The 23,802-nt window shown below is 29.3% G+C and overlaps 4 protein-coding genes across 4 annotated transcripts; 2 read left to right on the forward strand and 2 right to left on the reverse strand.

Annotated features, from left to right (window-relative positions):
* Window positions 1-1,041: 1,041 nt before the first annotated feature.
* On the reverse strand, window positions 1,042-7,201 carry LOC141533014 (uncharacterized). The gene is made up of 4 exons (XM_074251663.1): window positions 7,131-7,201; window positions 1,846-1,877; window positions 1,274-1,762; window positions 1,042-1,181 (listed from the first exon to the last, which is right to left on the reverse strand). Exons 2-4 carry the CDS (start codon window positions 1,859-1,861, stop codon window positions 1,042-1,044), a joined length of 645 nt encoding a protein of 214 aa, XP_074107764.1. The 5' UTR covers window positions 1,862-1,877; window positions 7,131-7,201.
* A 553-nt stretch (window positions 7,202-7,754) lies between these two features.
* On the forward strand, window positions 7,755-14,531 carry LOC141533061 (uncharacterized). The gene is made up of 3 exons (XM_074251733.1): window positions 7,755-8,741; window positions 13,142-14,322; window positions 14,394-14,531. The coding sequence occupies exons 1-2, from the start codon at window positions 7,768-7,770 to the stop codon at window positions 13,188-13,190; spliced, it is 1,023 nt and encodes a 340-aa protein (XP_074107834.1). The 5' UTR covers window positions 7,755-7,767; the 3' UTR covers window positions 13,191-14,322; window positions 14,394-14,531.
* LOC141533062 (uncharacterized) lies at window positions 10,010-10,857 on the forward strand. Its single transcript, XM_074251734.1, has 2 exons — window positions 10,010-10,193; window positions 10,370-10,857. The coding sequence occupies exons 1-2, from the start codon at window positions 10,010-10,012 to the stop codon at window positions 10,840-10,842; spliced, it is 657 nt and encodes a 218-aa protein (XP_074107835.1). The 3' UTR covers window positions 10,843-10,857.
* LOC141533015 (uncharacterized) lies at window positions 14,410-16,612 on the reverse strand. Its single transcript, XM_074251664.1, has 5 exons — window positions 16,005-16,612; window positions 15,433-15,681; window positions 14,998-15,112; window positions 14,635-14,911; window positions 14,410-14,555 (listed from the first exon to the last, which is right to left on the reverse strand). The coding sequence occupies exons 1-5, from the start codon at window positions 16,223-16,225 to the stop codon at window positions 14,410-14,412; spliced, it is 1,008 nt and encodes a 335-aa protein (XP_074107765.1). The 5' UTR covers window positions 16,226-16,612.
* Between the last annotated feature and the right edge of the window lie 7,190 nt (window positions 16,613-23,802).

Genomic DNA, 23,802 nt, shown 5'->3' on the forward strand with positions numbered 1-23,802 from the left:
TATTTAAAAATACCACACGTATAAGGAGCCGTATCGTTCATTTGCGGTGCCTGTAGCCACATCCTTAGAAATTTAAAGTCCGGGTAAAATAAATTAAAAAACAAATTTGATTAATTATATATTATATATTATGTTATAATAATAATAATAATAATAATAATAATAATAATAATAATGCAAATGATAGTTATATTAATAATAATAATAATCATAATGATAATGATAATAATAATGATAATAATAATAATAATAATAGTTGTAGTAGTAGTAGTAGTGATGATTAAATTTATTATATAATTATCATCAATAATAATTATATTTATAATAGTATATTACACTCCTTGGTGAGGAAAATAAGAAAAGCCTTAGAACACATGTGTTGTTGGCCGAGGCGGAGCACAGATCAACAAATATGTGATCTGAAGTTTTCTTTTTACTTCTTAAGGGCTGTATACTATTTTTTCGCCCTCCTGGCGGAAAGTGGCAACTTTCATCCCACTGCGGTAAAAAAGTTGCCACTTTCCGCCTTCGTTGGACAAAAAAAAATAGTATACAGCCCTTAGGAAGTAAAAAGAAAACCTCAGATCACATGTTTGTTGACCTCGGCTTCGCCTCGACCAACAATTACATGTGATCTGAGACATTTCTTACTTTACTTCCCTCGGTGTGTAATATACTATTTTGCCCTCCGGGCGGAAAGTGGCAACTTTCGTCTCGCTGCGCTAAACAAAGTTGCCGCTTTCCGCCTTCGTCGGACAAAAAAATAGTATACACCCCTTAGGAAGTAAAAAAGAAAACCTCAGATCACATGTTTGTTGACCTCAGCTTCGCCTCGGCTAACAATTACATGGGATCTGAGGCTTTTCTTATTTTCCTTCCCAAGGGGTGTAATATACTAAATTTTGTCCGACAAAGGCAGAAAGCGGCAACTTTGTTTAGCGCAACGGGATGAAAGTTACCACTTTTCGCCCGGAGGGCAAAAATATAAATATTATTAATAATTATTATATTAATAAATATAATTATTTTTAATAATAATAATTAATGATAGGACGGTTTCCCCGCCCCTGGGGTATGGTCGACCCTGACCACGCCCTTGTCCTCGCCGATTTGCCCAGCCACGCCTTTTCCTGCCTCCCCATGCTTTAACTCTCGCTGTTTTCCAGCTGAAAGATGGCGGGCTGTAAAGATAGAAATTAATTATTATTTATGTTTGAATTGGAAAATTTAATTTAATAATGTTTAATGTGAATTCTTAATAAAAAAAACATACGAGTAGTTTGGGGCGGCTGTTGTGGCATTTCCGGCAACAGTGACAGCTGCTGTTGTTGTTGCTGCGGTTGTTGTTGTTGCTGCTGTTGTTGTTGTTGCTGCTGTTGTTGTTGTTGCGGCTGCTGCTGTTGTTGCGGCTGCTGTTGTTGCTGCGACTGCTGTTGTTGTTGCGGCTGCTGTTGTTGTTGCGGCTGCTGTTGTTGTTGCGGCTGCTGTTGTTGTTGCTGCTGCTGTTGTTGTTGCTGTTGTTGTTGTTGCTGCTGTTGTTGTTGTTGCGGCTGATTTTGTTGCTGCGGCTGGTGTACTTCAGCTGGTGGTGGCGGCGGTGGTAGCCGAATCAGCTGCATTTCGGACAGTGGCTGCTGATTGATATTATTTATTCGTTCAACAGATGAATGTTGACCGTTCATCTGTTGGACCAATAAATAATAATGATCAGCAGCACGCTGCGCTGCTTCTCGCGCCGCCTCGAGATTTCGATTGAATTCTTCTGAAATAAATAAATTTAATTAAATTAATATGTGTTTTTCATCATTTTACTTTTTTTTATTTTTTTTTTTTTTGCTTATTTACCTCTGTCACTGGCCATTGTGTTGGATATTAAGCTGTAATAGAAAGAAAATCACACATTATTATTCTATTTATAACGCGAATGAAATTTGAGAAACTCAATAATTTTACGTAAACATAATAATTGAAAATAAAAACCTAACCGTAATGTAAAGTAATCGAAAACAAACAGGAATAAGTTCCACTATTAAAATTTAATTATTTGATATTATTTGATATATGGAACTAATTTATCTATTTTTTTTTTATTACTATATTGTTAGTAAAAATATTTAAATTATATTATTAAGATTAATTACGTAAATAAAAAGTACTTACATGTGACCGCAATCCGCCAATATATTAAATGAAAAGAAATAATAATAATAACAATGGCGTCACTGAGAAAAAAATGTCATAATCATAATCTGTTAACCGCGGCACCTGTTGTCATTATTATGTCATTATTAAAAAAAAGTGACTGACAGTTAATCATTTCACATTGGATGACGTCATTATGCACTAAATCTTTCGGGGGCTGAGTTTGGTTTTTTAAGTAATAATACAGCAGAGAGCTCTTTAAGTTAGTAGAAATGAATACATTTTTAAACTCTTTTTTGTTAAATCATTTGTTCTGCATTTGTTCGTGATAGACCCGGCAAATTTATCGTTTGTTCGTTGTTTGTTCTTAAAAAAATAGTTTTAAAATTTTAAACAGACATAGCTCTTAATATAATTATATCTACGGGATTTTTTTTTCAATCTTTAATGAATATTCTTTGTTCAATTACGAGAAAACGTTTTTTTGATCGAATTTTCTTTTATAATTTTTTGAATTTCTTTTTTACTATAACTGCACACACATATGTAATTTTCAAAAAGGTTCTTACTGCGCATGCGCGATATTTTTATTCATTGCGCGGTCTATTTAAACCTTACTCTATATTATATAATAGTAATAACAATAATAATATTTATTATTATTATTATTATTATTATTATTATTATTATTATTGCATGCCTCGAGCGCGAAGTGCGCAGGTATGCTCTACTCTCGCCTGAAAATCATATTTTTGATTAAAACGTGATTTTCATAATTCAAACAAAAAAATTGAGCATAAAAAACACTGTGATAAATAATAATAACTACAGAACGATAATTATATTGCGATTACGATTATTATAAAACAAAACCATTTACAATTGCAAGCCTGATTGAGTGTTAGCAGCGCTCGTTATCTCTCCGTAGTCACTTATCGAAAAACCCGCAACATTTTGGTCGATTATTTTGTTGCGGCTTTATGCAGAACTGCGTGTTTTTTTATTTTGTCTTAAATAAAAATAAATAAATGATAATTCATATGATTTTATAAAAATTATTTTAATTATTATTTTACTCAAGAAATACACAGTAAAATATTTTGCGTCATTGCGTCAAAAAATTTTGTGTTAAACATTTATTTCTTATTTTGCCAGAAGTCATTTTACCAGCGGTCATTTTGTATCGCTGGGTTTCAGTAAGCGGTTTTTCAATTATCTTAATTCAGGCTAGATATAGAGACAATTTGACACTTTGTATACAAAGTGTTCGGCTAGAAGTGTTTCTTGGCACCCTATTCACATTTCATTTGATGCTGGAGTAAACTTAAAAAATAAGATTAAAAAAAATATCCTATATACTAAAATTAATGGTAGAATGAAGTTAGCTTAGTATCGAAAACATGGACCCTGATTTCTTATTGGTTAGGATTAAAGCGCGCGCGTACGCGCGCAATTTGAATTCCTAGTATAAGTTTATTCTTTAATGACGAAATAGCCATCGGCATATTTTTATTATTTTCTTATCTATGAGCAATTAGTAATAAAAACTATCATATTTTATTATTTAGTGTGTAACAGTCATTAACGACTGCAACTGTGCAGTAAGACGATATTTAAATGTAGAAGTACTGCGACGCTAATTAGTGGACATAAAGAAAGACATTTATATATATAGTGATTTATAAGTCGAGTATTTCATCTACTGTCGAAATTTCTATAAGCTGTCGTGTTATTACTTTTTCTATGGCGGTTGGGTTTGGCATCGGAAAAAGTTCAATATCAAAAATCTTGGCCGCTATAGTTTCTGCTAATTAATTTGTTTAATTAAGAATATATTTTTTCCCATCTGGGCGTACGCGATTACCGCGTTATTTGAATTGAGAATACACGATAAATGATGACAATTAAGTTAACCAACAGCTGAAAGATTTCATAATTTTTCTACTAAAAAAATTACCATAAAAAAAATTATACCCGTAAAAAATTTGAAAACGTACACGTGCTATTTTTTAAAATTATTTTTTAGTACTAACAACATGATTACAAATAAAATCAAAAAATTAAAAATGTTGGATAACTTTTATGTCATCGACATATGATAAAGTTTTCGAATAAATGTTACTTACAGTGTTTTATTTTAATTAAAATTTTAAATAAAAAATACAAAAAGTCACATCATATTTTATTATTTATATAATTATTTACCGAAAATGGTGTGGATTTAATTGCTATAAGTTTCGTACTAAATTATTTTTATAAACTTATTTCGATATTTGCATAAAAATTAAATTATGCAACCACTATTTTTCTGGCTAAATATTATAACGGATCAATAAAAGATTAAATAAAAAAATTAGAAATGCAGTGAAAATAAAAACGAAATTATAATAATTCATAAACGCAGAAACATAACATGTACGGCCCTGGTTTAAACCAATGTAGCGGCTGTCGAGTAAATGATTTGACAACGTAAGTAGTGACATCTGAAAGCGACTAAAAATATCACACTGATTTTTAAGTGTAGTCCAAAAATATGAAACATTGGGAATTAGGTTTCTAGTTAAGAAGTATTTCTATGCAGATATTTTTGAATAAAAAAATTAAATTTAAACAGTTATATTCAACGTTGTCTGAACCGAAATAATTCTGATTTATAAAATAAAATCATTTTTTCATAACAAAATTTTTCCCTAGCACTTTTGCTATTAAAAAATAAAAAGTTGAATTTAAGTTTTTAAATTTTATATTTTTGTAATAAAAAGATAATTTCTTATTTTTGATTTTTTATTTCTGTGATAAGAAGAATACTTACCATCCATAATAAAATATAAACTTATTTCACGAAATGATATCAGTATGTAATGAAGAATAGTTTATATTGATGAACTAAATTATCAATTAGAAGCTTCCCATTTCAGATAAATTTTAGAAGACAATTAAGGGTCTTTAAAATGTTTTGTAATTAAGAAAATTGTAAATTTGATTTTAATAATTCAATTCTTAATAATTTCATAACAATCTTGATAAGAATAAAGATAAATATTATGATTGCTGAAATTTTTGTCATCAATTAAATATTACCATTATTATTATTTTCAGTATTATCTTTAATATTATTATTATATGGCTCCGTACACAAGCGAAGTTTTTTGAGTAAAATTTGAATTTCCCGGTAATTTCTATTGCTCCGTACACGTAAGTAACCGTTTCGTTCATTTGCCGTACTTTTAGGCACATCCAATATGAATTTATTAATTTAATTTATACTTGCTCGCTGAAAGTTTAAAGTGAATCAAAGCAATTAAATAAAAAGGTAATTGTAAGCGAATCACCTTAGTTCATTAAAACATAACATATGAGTGTGAATCCCTTCGAGATTGGAGTTTACATGAAGCTACAGTATATGTAAAAAGAATTCCAGTGCACCCTGGCGAGTGTAGATGCAAGCTCCGGAATATCTTTTTTAACTATAGTGGTCCTATCTATCGGAGGATTACTATGCATTCTCGAATTATTTAATCTGTGGCAGATCACTTTGCCCATCAAAAAAAAGTCAGGATCGAAATTTTTGCGTTGCTATAGTTTATGCTGATTAAATTAAATGATTTTAAGCAGATTAATTGTTATAATTGGATATAATTAATTAATATAAGGAAAATAAGATATGAACTACACGCTTATAATAGAAATTTAAGAAAAAGAATGACCGCAGAATTTAATAAAATTTGCAACTTCAAAAAAACGTAATTGCATCAATTCTTTATTTTTTGTTTAATTAACATTTTTAGTTAGCTGAATATTTGTATTCTAAATATTTGCACTGCGCATGCGTCAACTTTACGTTTAAACTTTCAGCGCGGTCTTTTCAAAATTATAGTGACGAGCACAGTGATTAGAGTATAAGTGTATTATTCTTGTAATTTAAATTATAGAGGTCACATGAAAAAAGGCAACGTGTAGTTTTTAAAAATTTTATAATAAGTTTTATTTTGATAAAGTATTAAAATTTTTTGTTATTTGTTATGGATTTCTCTTTTTTAAAATAGTTTGTAGAATTCAGAAAAATAGCATTAATGAATATAAAAAAATATACATGCATTAATTAACAATTATTTCGAAATTTTTAAGAAATTCAAAATGAAATGAATATTTATTAGTTATTAATTATGTACCTAATGACATTGATATTGGCGGACATCTAACAATTTTTTTGTAATTATTTAAATTAAATAAATTAATTAAAGGGTAATCACGAAAAAATTACACTTGTAGATTTTTTAATTTTTTACACATGAAATGTGCTTGTCACTATAATTTTCAAAAGATCGCGCTAAAAGTCTATACGTAATGTTGACGCATGCGCGGTGCGAATATTTAGAATACATACATTCAGCTAATTAAAAATGTTAATTAAACAACAACTAAACAATTTGAAGTAGAAACAAATGTTAAATATACATGAACAATCAAAAACAGAGGTTTGATAACCTAAATTGCTACCAAAATATTAAAAAATGCAATACGGGGGCTAACTTAAAGGTATATTACTAATGAATTATTTTCAAAATAAATAAATTGAGAACAAACAAATGTTAAAAGTGAACAGTAAAGAACAAACGAAAAGCTAAAGACGTGATAAAAAAAAAATTAAAAATTAAAAAAAAAATTTAGGGTTCTAACTTCAGTGAGCTATTCCGTTATTACATCTACAGTATATGTAAAAACAATAATATCAGCGCACTCTGGTGGTTGTCAATGCAAGCTGTGAATTAACTTTTTTCAGTGTAGTTGCGTATCTATCGGAAGATTACTACACATTTTTATTTTATCTAGTCTGTGGCGGTGACTTTTCTCCATGAAAAAAAAGTCAGGATCGAAATTTCTGGGCTTACTATAGTTTGTGCTGATAAAATTTAATAATTTTAAGTGAATTCAATGTTATAATTAATTATAATTAATTGATATCAATAAAATAGAGTCTGACTTACATTTCTAATGTATCATTTTAGGAAAAGTAGTACCGTATAATTAAATAAAATTATACAACCTCAAAAAACCGTTCTGCTTACTGTAAATACATTCGGTAGTCTGGCGCTACGTTTGCAACGGGATTTTTGAACGGAACTTGGCGCCAGATTCTACCGAATCTGTAGATAATACTCATTTTTCAATTTTTTCATAAATTTTAATTGATTTTAATATTTTTAAAAAGACCGCGCGGTGAGAGTGGGGTATTAACGTTTACACTGTGCCGCTAGATGGCACCCGAGTGATAAACAACCATCAGGTGTTATTTACAAGCCCAGAATAACTTAAAATGTCGTCACGAAAGTGCAAATACGATGCTGATGCATTTTGTTTTATATGTGGTCAATTTATTAAAGTTCGAGACGTGAAATATGAACTAAAGACATCTCACGTTCTCTGTGAAGCCTATGAAGCATATTTTGACTGTCCTATACGGAATCAAGATAAGCCATGGGCTCTACATGTTGCTTGTAGTTATTGTAAAAGGTGTTTGGAAGGTAAGCAATTTTTATTTAATTAAGCGATGAATCCAAAATAATAGACATATTAATTTTTATTTTTATATTTTTAGGTTGGTATCGAGGTGAGAAAAGGTTTATGAAATTTGTAATACCAAGGATTTGGCGAGAACCAAAAGACCATATTACTGACTGCTACTTTTGTATGGTGAATCCGAGTAAAAGACGTAGAGATAAAAATGCAAAACCTATTGAATATCCTGACCTCGAATCTTCTTCTGCTCCAATTGCTCACGACCTGACACGACCAGTATCTGAGCCACCAAAAAAATTATCGCAGAAAAGTAGTTCATCTTTTAGTTCTTATAAAAGTAATTCCGATAAGGAGTTTTTGCCTACACCTGAACAACCAAAACACTATCTCATTACTTCAGAAGATTTTAACTATCTAATTAGAGATTTAAATTTGCCAAAAAATAAAGCAGAGCTTCTAGGCTCTCGGTTAAAACAGTGGAATTTGCTTGATGATGTTAAGATCACGGATCAGCGGACTAGGCATGAAATGTTTGCAACGTTTTTCACGAAGGAAGATGGACTTTGTTTTTGTAATGACATTAAAAGTATGTTTGAAGCAATTGGCATACCCTGTGTCCCTAGCAAATGGCGTTTATTCATTGACAGCTCTACAAAAAGTTTAAAAGCAGTTCTATTGCACAACGGAAATAAATTTCCGTCTCTTCCAATTGCTCACTCAGTACATCTTAAAGAAAATTATGAAAGTGTCAAAATATTGCTTGAATCTGTAAAGTATTGTGAGTATAACTGGGAGCTGATTGGAGATTTTAAAATGGTGGGATTTTTAATGGGGCTACAGGGTGGATATACAAAGTATCCGTGTCAATTGTGCTTGTGGGATAGCAGAGCGGATTCTAAACACTATATTCAACGGTCATGGCCTGTAAGAACAGAATTGTGTGTCGGAAAACAGAACGTCAAATTTGAGCCGATTGTTGAAGCGGAAAAGGTGTTAATGCCGCCTTTGCACATTAAGTTAAGGTTGATGAAACAATTTGTTAAAAAACTGGATGAAACTTCAGAAGCTTTTGGATTAGGGTGATTAAAAAAAAAAGAATATTTTTTTTTTCGTTTGGTACTCTGAAAAATAGGTTCCTAGACACCTCTAAGAAAGCCTCTCCAAGCATGAGTTCTTAATTGTAACGGGAAGGTCATCCTTCTTACAGTTTTCTATTTTTTCTTATTATCAGATAGAAAAATTTATATCTCGCTTCCAACTACTTGAAAAAATATCTTGTTCCTTAGATTTTGTAGGAAATTGAATGCTCTAGAAAAAAGGTCTCTTACGATTTTTTCGTAAACCCAACCGTTTAAAAGATATTAACGGTTAAAGTTTGATTATTTTTGGGAAAATTTTTTATTTCTTATGAATTTTATAACTCAATGAAAAAAAAATCATTATGAATGATGAAACTCATACTTTTGTAGGAAATTAACTGCTCTATAAAAATGGTCTCTTATGATTTTTCGATCAAGTTGAGCGTTTACGAGATATTCATCGTCAAACATCAATGCATATCAATTTTTCTAGTTTTTGATCAATAATTCGAAAAATTTCAATTTATTCTGTGAGTTTCAAGGAAATTTAGACAAATTTGAGTTTTTATTATAAAAGCAACTCCTATAGATGTTTTCTGTTCAAAAATTCATTTGAAAGTTTTTATTCTAATAATATTTTTTTAAATTTTATCTTTAATAATTTAAAATCTTAATCGCGTTGTCATTTATTATTATGAAATTTGTTCAGTGCGTATTTTTAAATTGTTTTTCACAAAATATACATAAAATTTTCGTTCGAGGGGATTTTTGTTTTGAATTCCATTTCTTCTTCTGTTTGTCTTCTGAAACTAACGCCATCTATGTTTTTACTCTCAACTATCTTCAGTATCTACCCATTTAATACCGTATTTTCAGTGTTCCTAAAACTGATCATCTTGAATACGTAATAAAATAATTCATTTTAAATAAGTCTTATAATCATCACATAAATTTATTTATCATCAATTAACCTACAATGAATAAAGAAATACGTTTTATCGGAATACCTCTACAAAGAATTTCGGAACGTAAGTTACCAAAAGTGAAAGAGGTTATGCGTGTGTTTTTCTACCAACTTAAAATTTTAAAGTATTCAATCAAACAAAGTGCTAAAAATTCAGTTGACCAAGTTATTGAACTGTGGAGAAAAATCAGATTCCAACTAGTGGAGCTCCTAATGCAGTCAAAAATTTCTTCGCTATCACAGTCAATGGTTAAAATTACAAAAAAATTTCGATAAAAAGAATTCAGCGCAAAACCAAAAGGAAATGAAATTTCAGACTGATCTTGAACAATTATTCGACATTGTGAGCGAAAAATCCTTAAAAGTGCTTGATGATAATATTAGAAAGTTGTATTTGGATCAAAAATTCGGTACCCATAAAGAGATTCTTTCTAATAATGTACCTGTATCAAACTTAACCACAACTATGATGGGAATAGATGAGAGTAGTAAGTATCTGAGATATTTAATTATTATAAAGTCAGGTAGTAGTGTAACTTTTCATAGATGACTAGATGACATTTGACTAGACAATTTTTGGAGTCCTTTCTTAATTATTTGTCATCAAAATGAATAAATTCTATACATTTTCTTCGTTTAATTTATAAAACAGATCTTATTCCAGACTTAGATCAACCGTCTACCAGTCATGCGATTGTTCCAAGTGAAAAATCAGAGTCGTTCTCTACGTATACATTAAGTGGAGTTACAAATTTTGGATCTGATTCAGAGTATAAACCTCCAATTCCGACAAAACGAGCAAAACTTGATGTCTTAACTCCTGAAGTCATTTTTGGACTCGACCGAGCTAATGTCAGCAGTAGAAATGCGATGTTTATTATTGCTCCGGTTTTACTAGCAGTAGGTATTAAAATTGAAGATACAACACTCAGTTATAGTTCAATTCAACGAGCTCGTATGCTTCAAAGAGAAGACATTGCTAAAGGACTTAATGACAACTTTAAGACACACGATAAATACGTTGTGCATTGGGACGGAAAAATGCTGAATGACCTTGTTGGATCAAAATCTGTGGAACGGCTACCAGTTATTTTAACTGCATTTGGTACCGAACAATTACTTGGGGTTCCAAAATGAATTCTGGGACGGCAGACAATCAAACATCAGCCATTTTATCGACATTGAGTGAAGGGGTATTACTAATTATGTTAAGGCGATGTGTTTTGACACGACGGCAGTTAATACAGGTAACTTATCAATGATAATTTAATCTAAAAAATATTTAATTATTAACGTTCTAGTTTAATTTTTATTGCTTACTGAATTTCACTTTTGAAATTATTGAGAATTATTTACTCATTTGGATTTTAAATATAATCTACAATTTGTTGAAAATATTAAATTTAACGATAGTTATCTATTTTCTTTATACAGGAATTCATAACGGTACATGTAAGGCAATTGAAAAAACTTTGGGAAGAGAGTTAATCTGGTTACCATGTCGTCACCACATTTTTGAGATCATATTGAGAAGTGCATTTGAAGTATATTGGCCTGTGTCATCTGGGCCAAACGTACCAATGTTCGGAAGATTTAAAAAATCATGGGATGAAATAAATAAAACTAATTATAAATCTGGAATTGAAGATACTGTTGTTGCTGATATCATTTTGGATAAAAAAATGAATATATCTAGTTTAATTGCACAATCCTTACAGGTATGATTTAACTGCGATTTTAAGAAAAAAATTTTCTTGTTTCTGACAAATTTTTAATTGTTTTTGATAGTTACTACAACCCCGAGATGACTATAAAGAATTGTTGGAATTGTCGTTGATTTTCCTTGGAGAAATGCCTCAAGAAGAAATTTTTTCAAACGTCCTGGTGCAATTCATCATGCTAGGTGGATGGCGAAGGCAATTTACAGTTTAAAAATGTTTCTATTCAGAAATGAATTTAAACTTTCTAATAAAGAATTGGACGGTCTTCGGCAAATTTGTATATTTATAGTTACACTGTATTTAAAAGCTTGGTTTTCATCAACTTCTGCAACAACTGCTGCTAATCATGACTTGCAGTTTTTGAAAAATTTATTCGAGTACAAAAATATCAATTCATTGATTTCTTCAGCAACTTGTGAAAAAATGATTTTGCATTTATGGTATTTAAGTGATGAACTTGCCATTTTATCATTATTTGACGATACCGTTTCATTGGAAGTAAAAAAATATTGTTGGAGCTGTTAATACTCGTAACGGTACAGATTCTAAAGCTAAAAAATTTATAATTGATAAAAACGATTTGAATTCATTAACGCAAAAAAGGCTGAGTGACTTTGTTTCTAAAAAGTCTTTAAATCTCTTTAAAATCTTTGATTTACCATATGACTTCCTTGATAAAGATATTGAATCGTGGCCTACTAATGACAGTTACATTGAAAATAAAGAATACTTTAACCAATTGAAAGTTGTTAATGATTCAGCAGAACGAGCTGTTGCATTAGTTAGTGAGTATAATCAATGCTTGACAAAAAATGAAGAGCAATTCCAATACTTATTGCAAATTATCAAAGAACATCGAAAAAACTACCCAAACTGCAATAGAGGAAATTATTTACAGTAAAAGTGTACCGTTATGTTGAAAATATTGAAAATTATATGGCAGTTGATAATTAAATAAATAAATTCTTCGATAAAAAAGTGAAACACATGTGAAACACACTAAATTGAATTATATATTTAAAAAAATGCACTAATTTTTTGTTTTAATGTAATCAAACATGTCCAAGACTAAAAAAACTAATTAAAAAAATAGTTCATAACATATTTCTATTCATAGAAACTCAAATTTGTCTAAATTTCCTTGAAACTCACAGAATAAATTGAAATTTTTCGAATTATTGATCAAAAACTAGAAAAATTGATATGCATTGATGTTTGACGATGAATATCTCGTAAACGCTCAACTTGATCGAAAAATCATAAGAGACCATTTTTATAGAGCAGTAAATTTCCTACAAAACTATGTGTTTCATCATTCATAATGATTTTTTTTCATTGAGTTATAAAATTCATAAGAAATAAAAAATTTTCCCAAAAATAATCAAACTTTAACCGTTAATATCTTTTAAACGGTTGGGTTTATGAAAAAATCGTAAGAGACCTTTTTTGTAGAGCATTCAATTTCCTACAAAATCTAAGGAACAAGATATTTTTTCAAGTAGTTGGAAGCGAGATATAAATTTTTCTATCTGATAATAAGAAAAAATAGAAAACTGTAAGAAGGAGGACCTTCCCGTTACAATTAAGAACTCATGCTTGGAGAGGCTTTCTTAGAGGTGTCTAGGAACCTATTTTTCAGAGTACCAAACGAAAAAAAACTATTCTTTTTTTTTGAATCACCCTATTTTGGATACTTAAAAAAATTTTTTCCGAAGTTATCGGAAGCAAAGGTTAAAGCTGGGGTTTTTGTTGGTTCGCAAATAAGACAGATTTTCGCCGATGAAAAATTTCCAACGTTGCTGAATCGTACTCAAAAAGCAAGTTGGAACAGTTTTAAAGCAGTAGTTTCTGGATTTTTAGGAAATAATAAAGCTGAAAACTACGAAAAGTTGGTTGGGGATATGCTTACAAATTTTAAGGCCATGGGCTGCAGGATGTCATTAAAAGTACATATGCTGCATGCTCATTTGGATAAATTTAAAAACAATATGAGAGCCTATTCCGAAGAGCAAGGAGAACGTTTCCATCAGGACATCATGAATTTTGAACAACGCTATCAAGGCCAATACAATGAAAACATGATGGGCGACTATATTTGGGGTTTATTGAGAGAAAGTAGCTATGAACATAAAAAAAAAAGTAAAAGTGTGCACTTTTAAGTTATTTTCCACTTTTCTGTAAGCTAATTTGATAGTAAAACATAATAATAATAATAAACATTTTTATTTCAATAGTTTTATTTTCAATCAAAAATTAAAATCCGAGATTTTTAAAAATTTTGTTCAATCAGTCTTCTAAGCACAAAAGCAAAGTTTTTCATGCCATATATTTTTTTTCCGTCTTATTACGACCTAAACTACCGAAATTTAATGCTTTGCAATCAAAGTCAAATTTCATGTTGACCCGTGTTATCATTATTTGTAGTTAATATTAATTATTTTACTATTTTTTAATATTATGTTATCAATTTATCGTTTATAGTTATTATTAATTTATTTGTTTATAATTAATATTAATCATTAATATTATCAATAATAATAATTTGATATAATTTGACATAAATATTTTTAAAACTGGTTAAAAACATAAATTTTTAATGTTCAAATATTATTCATAGTTTTTGCAAATTGAATTTAAGTAATTTGTTTAAATATTGACGAACAAATAGTTATAGAACAATATTCAAACTGTTAACTTTGACGTCACGCGAGAAGAGAGATATATGTGTCACAAGCCAACACTTGAGCTCTGGCCTCACTGCTTCGGCCGATCGTCCCTCTCTATCGCTTGTTGCGCGCTCTCGCTTGCACTCTCAGGCTCAGACGGAACGCGACACTTTTTCATGTGTGCTGCCGGTGGTCATCAATTTATAAGACGTTATCATGTCAAAAATCAGGTCATTATGATTAATTGATTACCAAAAATTTTTTATTTATTGAATTACTTATTTATAATTTCTTTCTTTAGATTACTTTTAGACGACTTACAATTCGATTGTCGAGAATGATTCTTCAAGATAAAATGTTGTGTCACAATCTGCATAGCAATGACATTCTTCCAACGATAGAACTTTGTCGAGATTCTTACTAATGCATTGAAGTTGATTGGAATCACATATTGGTATTCCGTCTGAAATATTACAACAAATTCATTAATTAATAAATAAATAAAAAGCAATCGTTAAATGATCGTAAGTCATAACACTTACTTGTAGGTCTAGCAAAATGTGGATAACAACCGCAAATTCTCAGTATATTATTATACCGACATTCAAGAGAACACATTGCCTTAGTATAAACTGGCCACATTTTGAGTTTACCTTCATCGGACAACATGCACTTCCGTTGTGTTAATGATAGTTCTGTAACTTGATTGGAGCTACTTATTTCACCAACAAAGAGTGTTAATTGGGACATAGCTGTGCGCATTGACTTGTAGAATTTATTTTCCAGAGTTACAACTGAACCAGGATAGTAAATACTGACCTGTGAAAATAATTATTTCGGCGATATTTAGAATTTTTAAAAAAATTATAGCATTGAAATACTTAGTCGAATAATATTGAACTTACCATGACATCATGAGTTTTTATTCTGATAGTGTTTGGTATTTCTCGATTTTGATAGTCATAAAAATGAACTTCATCAGAAAGTGGTAAAATTGTCCAATTATTGCTTTGCCAATATCTAAAAATTAATGATTATTTATCTTACTAAACTGAGTAAGAATAACAAAATTGAAATTGATGTCAAAGATGACTCTAATTAAGAAAAGGAATCCGGAAATACTTTCTCGATGCAAAATGTATATTTATATAGCGTTCAAATAAAAATTCGTTTTTATATCTTTTCAAGGTGTTTTGACTCATTTTAACATTTTTTTTTCTAAGCAAGGGACGGTTTAGGCTAAAATTCACATTATTTACTAATAAAGTAAATGTTACACTTATAGATATAGCCATAAAAATTTTTACAGGTTTGTATAGGTAGGTTTTTAAAATACTTACTCCATTGAAGAATATGGACTGACATAACTATTAAACGCTAGACAAAATCCTTGTTCAGTAACAACCCATGTAGCTTTATTAAAATTTGAAGAGGAATAATCGACATCTGGCTTAAGATCATTTAAAATTGATAACCACTTTGTAGGTTTAACAGTAGTGAACAAGGGTGTTTGATCAAATGTGGAGTACGTTGCATTAGAAAGGAACTGAAAAAAGTATCTAGTATCAGTGGTATCTGCCAAGTTGTACCTGTAAAAAATGATTATAATAAATATATAATAAAATATTACTTAAATATCATAATTATACTTTTTGAAAACTTCTGGAAATTTATTCTCATCCATGCGAACTATTGGACATGCTATTATAGCTGGCTGAGTAATTGTGAATCGTCGGTATTCATGATCAAAAACAACGACTGTAGAGAAATCTTGAAAACGTTGCCAGAATGTCAATGATAACAATATTAAACTGATGAACGCTCCAATTATAAAGAATGCGGTTAAAAAACTAAAATATAAACAAGAAAATTTTGAAATATGCTAAAGTTTTTAAGAATCTTTGAATTTTACCGTTCGATTAAATGTCGCCCAGGTGCTGTCATGTGATTAAAGCCATGAATACTCGAAGAACTAGCAAAATCGATATAATATTTTTGAAACAGAGTTTTTGCTTGAATTTTACTCATGCCTATATTTGTAGTAGATGAATCTACTTCAGAATAATCAATTTTCTTGAGATTATTAAAATCATTGATGTAAAAAATTTTTGATGAATTGACTTTTTCTTTCATTTCGAAAAATTTTACTACTCGAATATTTTTTTCGTAAGCCTTATTTACGGAACTAACGAACTCAATACAGAAACAGAAATGTTATAACTGCAAGCATCGACCAGATAGTTTATAATTGTCACATGAATATTGTACAATTTTAAATATTTAAAACATTCAGTTTGATAATTTCAAGATAAGATGCATTCATGATATAAGAAATAAATTTTAATATAACATAGTTACATGTCACACGCAATTTGAATCTATACGTTTATGAAAACCGAACACAGCTCTTTAGATAGTTACTTTGTCAAGGTATCATCAGGTTGTCCATTGCTTACCAAGTATGTTTATTTTCTTACAGCGCACCGTCAGAACCCAAATTCCTATTAGAACCCAATCCGAATTTTTAAAGAAAAAATATTATGATTTTCGAAAAGATTAAAAATAATTTAGCATCAGATGTTATATTAGAAATCATTAGTACATTTAATTTGAATTGAAACGAAATTATTGATTGACAAAATCCTTGTCGTGAGTTGGGCTCGAACTTGCGCTCTTTGGGTCTTCAGTCGTTCACATTACTTTTTTTTGAAAAAGTTTATTTTCATTATAAAGATACATTATTTATATACATATTTACAGTGTGGCTGCAAACTTAACTTAAAAACATTGCCATTATCTTCTCTAATAATAATAATAATAATGTTGATTCACATGTTTTTGGCTTCTCACATTATTCTATTCTCTTTTTATCAATGGTAAGTTATTTTCTATTGTAGTTAATTAATTCATATATAATATATTATATCTTTTCTCAGTAATTTATATTAAATGATGAAAAATATTGTAAAAAAAACATCACATTTGTGATGGTATGGAAAGTGAGTGCGAGTGAGACGACAGAGCAGCAGAATTTAGTTTTGATGTATCACTATTGTTATTATCGTTATTATTACTATTATTATCGTTCTTGTCATTATTAATACCGGAGTATATTTAATATACTAAAGATGTTTTTTTTTTATATAATTGTTCATTTACATTTCTTTGTTTAATAGAAAAGTTTATTTAGTTTTAAATATTTGACTGCGATTTATTATTATTTGGAAATACGCGCGAATTCTTGAGTACGCCGCCGCGGTGAGAGATGGCGAAGAATTCTGCCGCTCGTTCGTTTACAGTAAAAACCGACGAGCTAACATAAGCGAAACTGCGTGGCGATAATTTTTGTTCTTTTAAAGAACAAAAATTTATTTTACTTGAAAGAAAGAATTAATTAAATTCTCGAACAGATTCAAAATATCTGAATAATTATTTAATTAATTATTTTCATTGTGAATTAACTTGTTTGTACTAAGTCCCAGAAATGAAATTAGTATGGGAAATTATTTTGGTGAAAATTATTATTTGGCAAACGTTATTTTTTTTTCTAAGTCCCGAACGAATTTTGTATGGAATTGATTTGGTATGAAATTTATTGTAATCTGTTGAAATTGATGAATGAATTTGATATTTGATCAGATTTAAATAGTTGAAAAATCTGAAATTTGAGGACGAGTGATAGATAATTCTCCAAAATCTTTCACTCGTAGAGAAAGGTCTAGGAAATGACAAAAGCGATTTTGATTGACGGAAAAAGTAACCAAGTTTCCCAGTGGTTATAACCTTCCCAGTAGAAGACCATTCACTAGGAAGGAACCAAGGAACTCCTACCTTGTCTCCGACCAGGAACCAGGTAAGTGCTGACTTGTCCATTGGGGGAAATTTGGCCACCAAGTAGGGCCGGGAAGGGTTGCTTTCCAAGCACCCAGAGGGAAGTAGGGCCGGGAAGGGTTGCTTTCCAAGCACCCAGAGGGAACTAGGGGCAAGTAAGGCCGGGAGGGGTTGCTTTCCAAGCACCCAGACTGGACTAGGGGCAAGTAGGGCCGGGAAGGGTTGCTTTCCAAGCACCCAGACTGGACTAGGGGCAAGTAGGGCCGGGAAGGGTTGCTTTCCAAGCACCCAGACGGGATTAAGGGCAGGTAGGGCCGTACGCAACTATCGGTAAAAGAGGAATACTACTGCGTAAAGGTAGTAGACAGAGTTTGGCCACCAGGTGGCACCGACAAACAGAAAAACAAACGGTGTGTACGGGTTATGTACGATATAGTAAAGTTTGACATAAAGTTTGTAAAATTGTATAACTTAAGTTTTGATATTTGTTGTTTGTTGTCTTAAATAAATAGAGTACTACTTATAATCAGGCTCAAATTTCATTTATAAGTAATATAAGCTATCCCTGAAAAGATCCTGGACTCCGGCGAGATTTCATTCGAGCTAGGGGATATAGATATAGAGGTAAGCCTTGACTGTAACACAACAGTAATAAAGTCTATTTTTAGATAAAAACCGGAAAAATACCCGTTACACATTCAATCTCTTGTATTATAATTAATGAAATGTAATAAAGATAAATAAATATAATAAGTAATTAATAATGAATAACGTTAAAGTTAAATAAAATAAAAAAGTGACATAAGTGTAATTTCTTTTGTTTTTTAAATTAATGTTAATTTTTAGATCGCTTACTTTTTCTAGATGTCTCGTATTCATCTCTTCTTCTTCGGATGGCTTTACCATGTTGAGCTTCATCAGTGAGCCACCAATATTTTTTATTTAATTGATGGAAATCATTATAGTCACGATCTGGGATTGATTTACTATTGAGACACTACAAAATGTCCCGACTTTATCAGCCTGGCGAACTACCACCCGAAATTTCCGTTACCGACACTAGCTAAAATAATAGGGGGCATCACAACAAAGTACTTAATTTTTATTATTTTATTATTTTTGTAAAGCATTACGTTTAAAATGCGACAATACGAATGCTATTGACTTTGGAAAAAAAATCCTCAGTAAAAATATTTTTTTAAACAATATGTTTTAAAAATAACAATACGTATAAAATTAATAATTAAAAATGTTTTTTTTTCTTTTATTTTCCTTATTAATATTATAAATTTTACTATTGTACATTTTGTTTGTTATATTTTTACGTGAAAACTACTTAACCAATCATCATCATCATAAAACTTATTATACACATTCTTGGAGGTATTAGAAATAATTTAAGAAAATTTTTATTAAAAAAAAAAAAAAAAAAAAAAATAAAAACAATAACAATTTATATATTTACAAAAAATAAAAAAAATTTTTCTTATTTTAAAAGATTAAAAATCCAAACAAAAACAGTTTCACTGTAAAAAATCGCGCCAAGTCTACGTTCTTAAGATTTTTAAGAAAAAAAATTTTTTTTTTTTCTTTACAAAAAGATATAAAATCAATATATTAAAAAATCCAAGTAACCGATATAATTTTCGGAAGTTAAAAAACATTTTGTTGTAAATTTAACAATTAAAGAAATAATTTTGGAACGTATTTAGTGTAAGTGGTTGCAAAATATTATACTTTTTATGAAATTCGTAAAATCGTTCTACTAAGACTGAAAATAAAATTTGACATACACAATGACGCACACAAGTACGTTCCAAAATTATTTCTTTAACTTTTAAATTTACAACAAAATGTTTTTAAACTTCCGAAAATTATATAAAATTATATCGGTTACTTGGATTTTTTAATATATTGATTTTGTATCTTTTTGTAAAGAAAAAAAAAAAATTGTGTGTGTCAGCTCCAACGCACGACTGGAGTTTACTCCTTAAGTACGATTGTCTAAACATACGCCAAAAAGAGTTTATCCAACTGAAAATAAGATTAATACCATATGAAAGGGTAAATTAACAAATTAATGAAAATAATATACATATATAATAGGGTGATTCAAAAAAAAAGAATATTTTTTTTTTCGTTTGGTACTCTGAAAAATAGGTTCCTAGACACCTCTAAGAAAGCCTCTCCAAGCATGAGTACTTAATTGTAACGGGAAGGTCCTCCTTCTTACAGTTTTCTATTTTTTCTTATTATCAGATAGAAAAATTTATATCTCGCTTCCAACTACTTGAAAAAATATCTTGTTCCTTAGATTTTGTAGGAAATTGAATGCTCTACAAAAAAGGTCTCTTACGATTTTTTCGTAAACCCAACCGTTTAAAAGATATTAACGGTTAAAGTTTGATTATTTTTGGGAAAATTTTTTATTTCTTATGAATTTTATAACTCAATGAAAAAAAAATCATTATGAATGATGAAACTCATACTTTTGTAGGAAATTTACTGCTCTATAAAAATGGTCTCTTATGATTTTTCGATCAAGTTGAGCGTTTACGAGATATTCATCGTCAAACATCAATGCATATCAATTTTTCTAGTTTTTGATCAATAATTCGAAAAATTTCAATTTATTCTGTGAGTTTCAAGGAAATTTAGACAAATTTGAGTTTTTATTATAAAAGCAACTCCTATAGATGTTTTCTGTTCAAAAATTCATTTGAAAGTTTTTATTCTAATAATATTTTTTTAAATTTTATCTTTAATAATTTAAAATCTTAATCGCGTTGTCATTTATTATTATGAAATTTGTTCAGTGCGTATTTTTAAATTGTTTTTCACAAAATATACATAAAATTTTCGTTCGAGGGGATTTTTGTTTTGAATTCCATTTCTTCTTCTGTTTGTCTTCTGAAACTAACGCCATCTATGTTTTTTACTCTCAACTATCTTCAGTATCTACCCATTTAATACCGTATTTTCAGTGTTCCTAAAACTGATCATCTTGAATACGTAATAAAATAATTCATTTTAAATAAGTCTTATAATCATCACATAAATTTATTTATCATCAATTAACCTACAATGAATAAAGAAATACGTTTTATCGGAATACCTCTACAAAGAATTTCGGAACGTAAGTTACCAAAAGTGAAAGAGGTTATGCGTGTGTTTTTCTACCAACTTAAAATTTTAAAGTATTCAATCAAACAAAGTGCTAAAAATTCAGTTGACCAAGTTATTGAACTGTGGAGAAAAAATCAGATTCCAACTAGTGGAGCTCCTAATGCAGTCAAAAAATTTCTTCGCTATCACAGTCAATGGTTAAAATTACAAAAAAATTTCGATAAAACGTATTTCTTTATTCATTGTAGGTTAATTGATGATAAATAAATTTATGTGATGATTATAAGACTTATTTAAAATGAATTATTTTATTACGTATTCAAGATGATCAGTTTTAGGAACACTGAAAATACGGTATTAAATGGGTAGATACTGAAGATAGTTGAGAGTAAAAACATAGATGGCGTTAGTTTCAGAAGACAAACAGAAGAAGAAATGGAATTCAAAACAAAAATCCCTCGAACGAAAATTTTATGTATATTTTGTGAAAAACAATTTAAAAATACGCACTGAACAAATTTCATAATAATAAATGACAACGCGATTAAGATTTTAAATTATTAAAGATAAAATTTAAAAAAATATTATTAGAATAAAAACTTTCAAATGAATTTTTGAACAGAAAACATCTATAGGAGTTGCTTTTATAATAAAAACTCAAATTTGTCTAAATTTCCTTGAAACTCACGGAATAAATTGAAATTTTTCGAATTATTGATCAAAAACTAGAAAAATTGATATGCATTGATGTTTGACGATGAATATCTCGTAAACGCTCAACTTGATCGAAAAATCATAAGAGACCATTTTTATAGAGCAGTAAATTTCCTACAAAACTATGAGTTTCATCATTCATAATGATTTTTTTCATTGAGTTATAAAATTCATAAGAAATAAAAAATTTTCCCAAAAATAATCAAACTTTAACCGTTAATATCTTTTAAACGGTTGGGTTTACGAAAAAAATCGTAAGAGACCTTTTTTTTAGAGCATTCAATTTCCTACAAAATCTAAGGAACAAGATATTTTTTCAAGTAGTTGGAAGCGAGATATAAATTTTTCTATCTGATAATAAGAAAAAATAGAAAACTGTAAGAAGGAGGACCTTCCCGTTACAATTAAGAACTCATGCTTGGAGAGGCTTTCTTAGAGGTGTCTAGGAACCTATTTTTCAGAGTACCAAACGAAAAAAAAAATATTCTTTTTTTTTGAATCACCCTAATAGATATACAGTTCACATAGGGTGACTGATTCCCAATACTTTTCAATCAATATTTTTAATCAGGGTGTGTTCAAAGCTAAAATTCCATCGAAAGATTGTTTTAAAAACAATCCAAGCTCTTGTCTTTCTGTTTGATTATTTGAAGCGCCGTTATTAACAAAACATTCACAATTAGAGCAAATAATTTTAAGATTTAAATTAGTTAAATCGCTGAGAAAGGAAATTTCAGGATTCAGTGTAAGTATAGATGATGATGCCATATCATTATTTGCTAAACAACTGATTATGGATTCAGTCGCGTTATTTATAGATATATCAGAGCTTTGAATAAAATCACACATACTCAGACTACAACAAAATAAAAAGGACATTAATAAACTCACAACAGATAGCCCTGATTAAAAATACTCATTGAAAAGTATTGAAAAAGATGAGAATTGAATACTTTTGAATAAATCCTATCCCACAAGTTTTTCATCTGAACATAAAATTAATACTTTTCAATTATATTGAATCTAAAAATAATATAAGAATTTCTGAACTCTTAAAGAATTGAAAAAGATTCAGATGAATTGATATTTTTAATCTTTTTGAATCCTCTTCAATAACAAAAAAGTTCCGTATTTTCGGGTTACGTGTGGGATTGAAAAAGATTCAAATTAATTGACAGTTTTCAATCATTTTGAATTCTTCTCAATACCAAAATAATTCCACATTTCGAGTTATGAGATGGATTAAGAAAGATTCAAATGGATTAACATTTTCAATCTTTCTCAATCCTTCTCAATACCAAAATAGTTTCTTATTTCAGATCAAGTGTAGGATTGAAAAAAATTAAAATTGATTGAGAGCTTTCAATCTTTCTGAATCCATCTCAATACCAAAATAATTTCTTATTTCAGATCACGCGTAGGATTGAAAAAAATTAAAATTAATTGAGAGTTTTCAATTTTTCTGAATCTTTTTCAATAACAAAATAGTCACTCATTTCGGGTCACATATAAGATTGAAAAAAATTAGAATTAATAAAAATTTTTGAATCTTTCTGAATCCTTCTCAATACCACAATAGTTCTATATTTCTAAGTATGCGTTGACTTCAAATAAATTGATATGAATTCAAATTTGTGAATATTTTTGAATCTTTCTCAATACCAAAATAGTTTTTAATTTTCGATCACGTGTAGGATTGAAAAAAATTAAAATTAATTGAGAGTTTTCAATTTTTCTGAATCTTTTTCAATAACAAAATAATCACTTATTTCGGGTCACACATAAGATTGAAAAAAATTAGAATTAATAACAATTTTTGAATCTTTCTGAATCCTTTTCAATACCACAATAGTTCTATATTTCTAAGTATGCGTTGACTTCAAATAAATTGATATGTATTCAAATTTGTGAATATTTTTGAATCTTTCTCAATACCAAAATAATTTTTAATTTTCGATCACGTGTAGGATTGAAAAAAATTAAAATTAATTTAGAGTTGTCAATTTTTCTGAATCTTTTTCAATAACAAAATAGTCACT

This window comes from Cotesia typhae, unplaced genomic scaffold (assembly GCF_013202065.1).
Source record: "Cotesia typhae breed Kobodo isofemale line unplaced genomic scaffold, CoteBio_Ctyphae contig_81, whole genome shotgun sequence".
NCBI classification, from domain to species: domain Eukaryota; kingdom Metazoa; phylum Arthropoda; class Insecta; order Hymenoptera; family Braconidae; genus Cotesia; species Cotesia typhae.

Bases quoted from the DNA above. Each gene is read 5' to 3' on its own strand.
- LOC141533014 (XM_074251663.1), bottom strand. The intron at 1,182-1,273 runs GTATGTTTTTTT...CTATCTTTACAG, and splicing joins ACAGCCGCCCCAAACTACTC to CCCGCCATCTTTCAGCTGGA.
- LOC141533061 (XM_074251733.1), top strand. From the start codon at position 7,768: ATGAAATTTGTAATACCAAGGATTTGGCGAGAACCAAAAGACCATATT. The intron at 8,742-13,141 runs GTGATTAAAAAA...TTTTTTCCGAAG, and splicing joins TCAGAAGCTTTTGGATTAGG to TTATCGGAAGCAAAGGTTAA.
- LOC141533062 (XM_074251734.1), top strand. From the start codon at position 10,010: ATGAAATTTCAGACTGATCTTGAACAATTATTCGACATTGTGAGCGAA. The intron at 10,194-10,369 runs GTAAGTATCTGA...ATCTTATTCCAG, and splicing joins GATGGGAATAGATGAGAGTA to ACTTAGATCAACCGTCTACC.
- LOC141533015 (XM_074251664.1), bottom strand. From the start codon at position 16,225: ATGAAAGAAAAAGTCAATTCATCAAAAATTTTTTACATCAATGATTTT. The intron at 14,912-14,997 runs GTAAGTTCAATA...TTATTTTCACAG, and splicing joins TAAAAACTCATGATGTCATG to GTCAGTATTTACTATCCTGG. The intron at 14,556-14,634 runs GTAAGTGTTATG...GTAATATTTCAG, and splicing joins ACATTTTGCTAGACCTACAA to ACGGAATACCAATATGTGAT.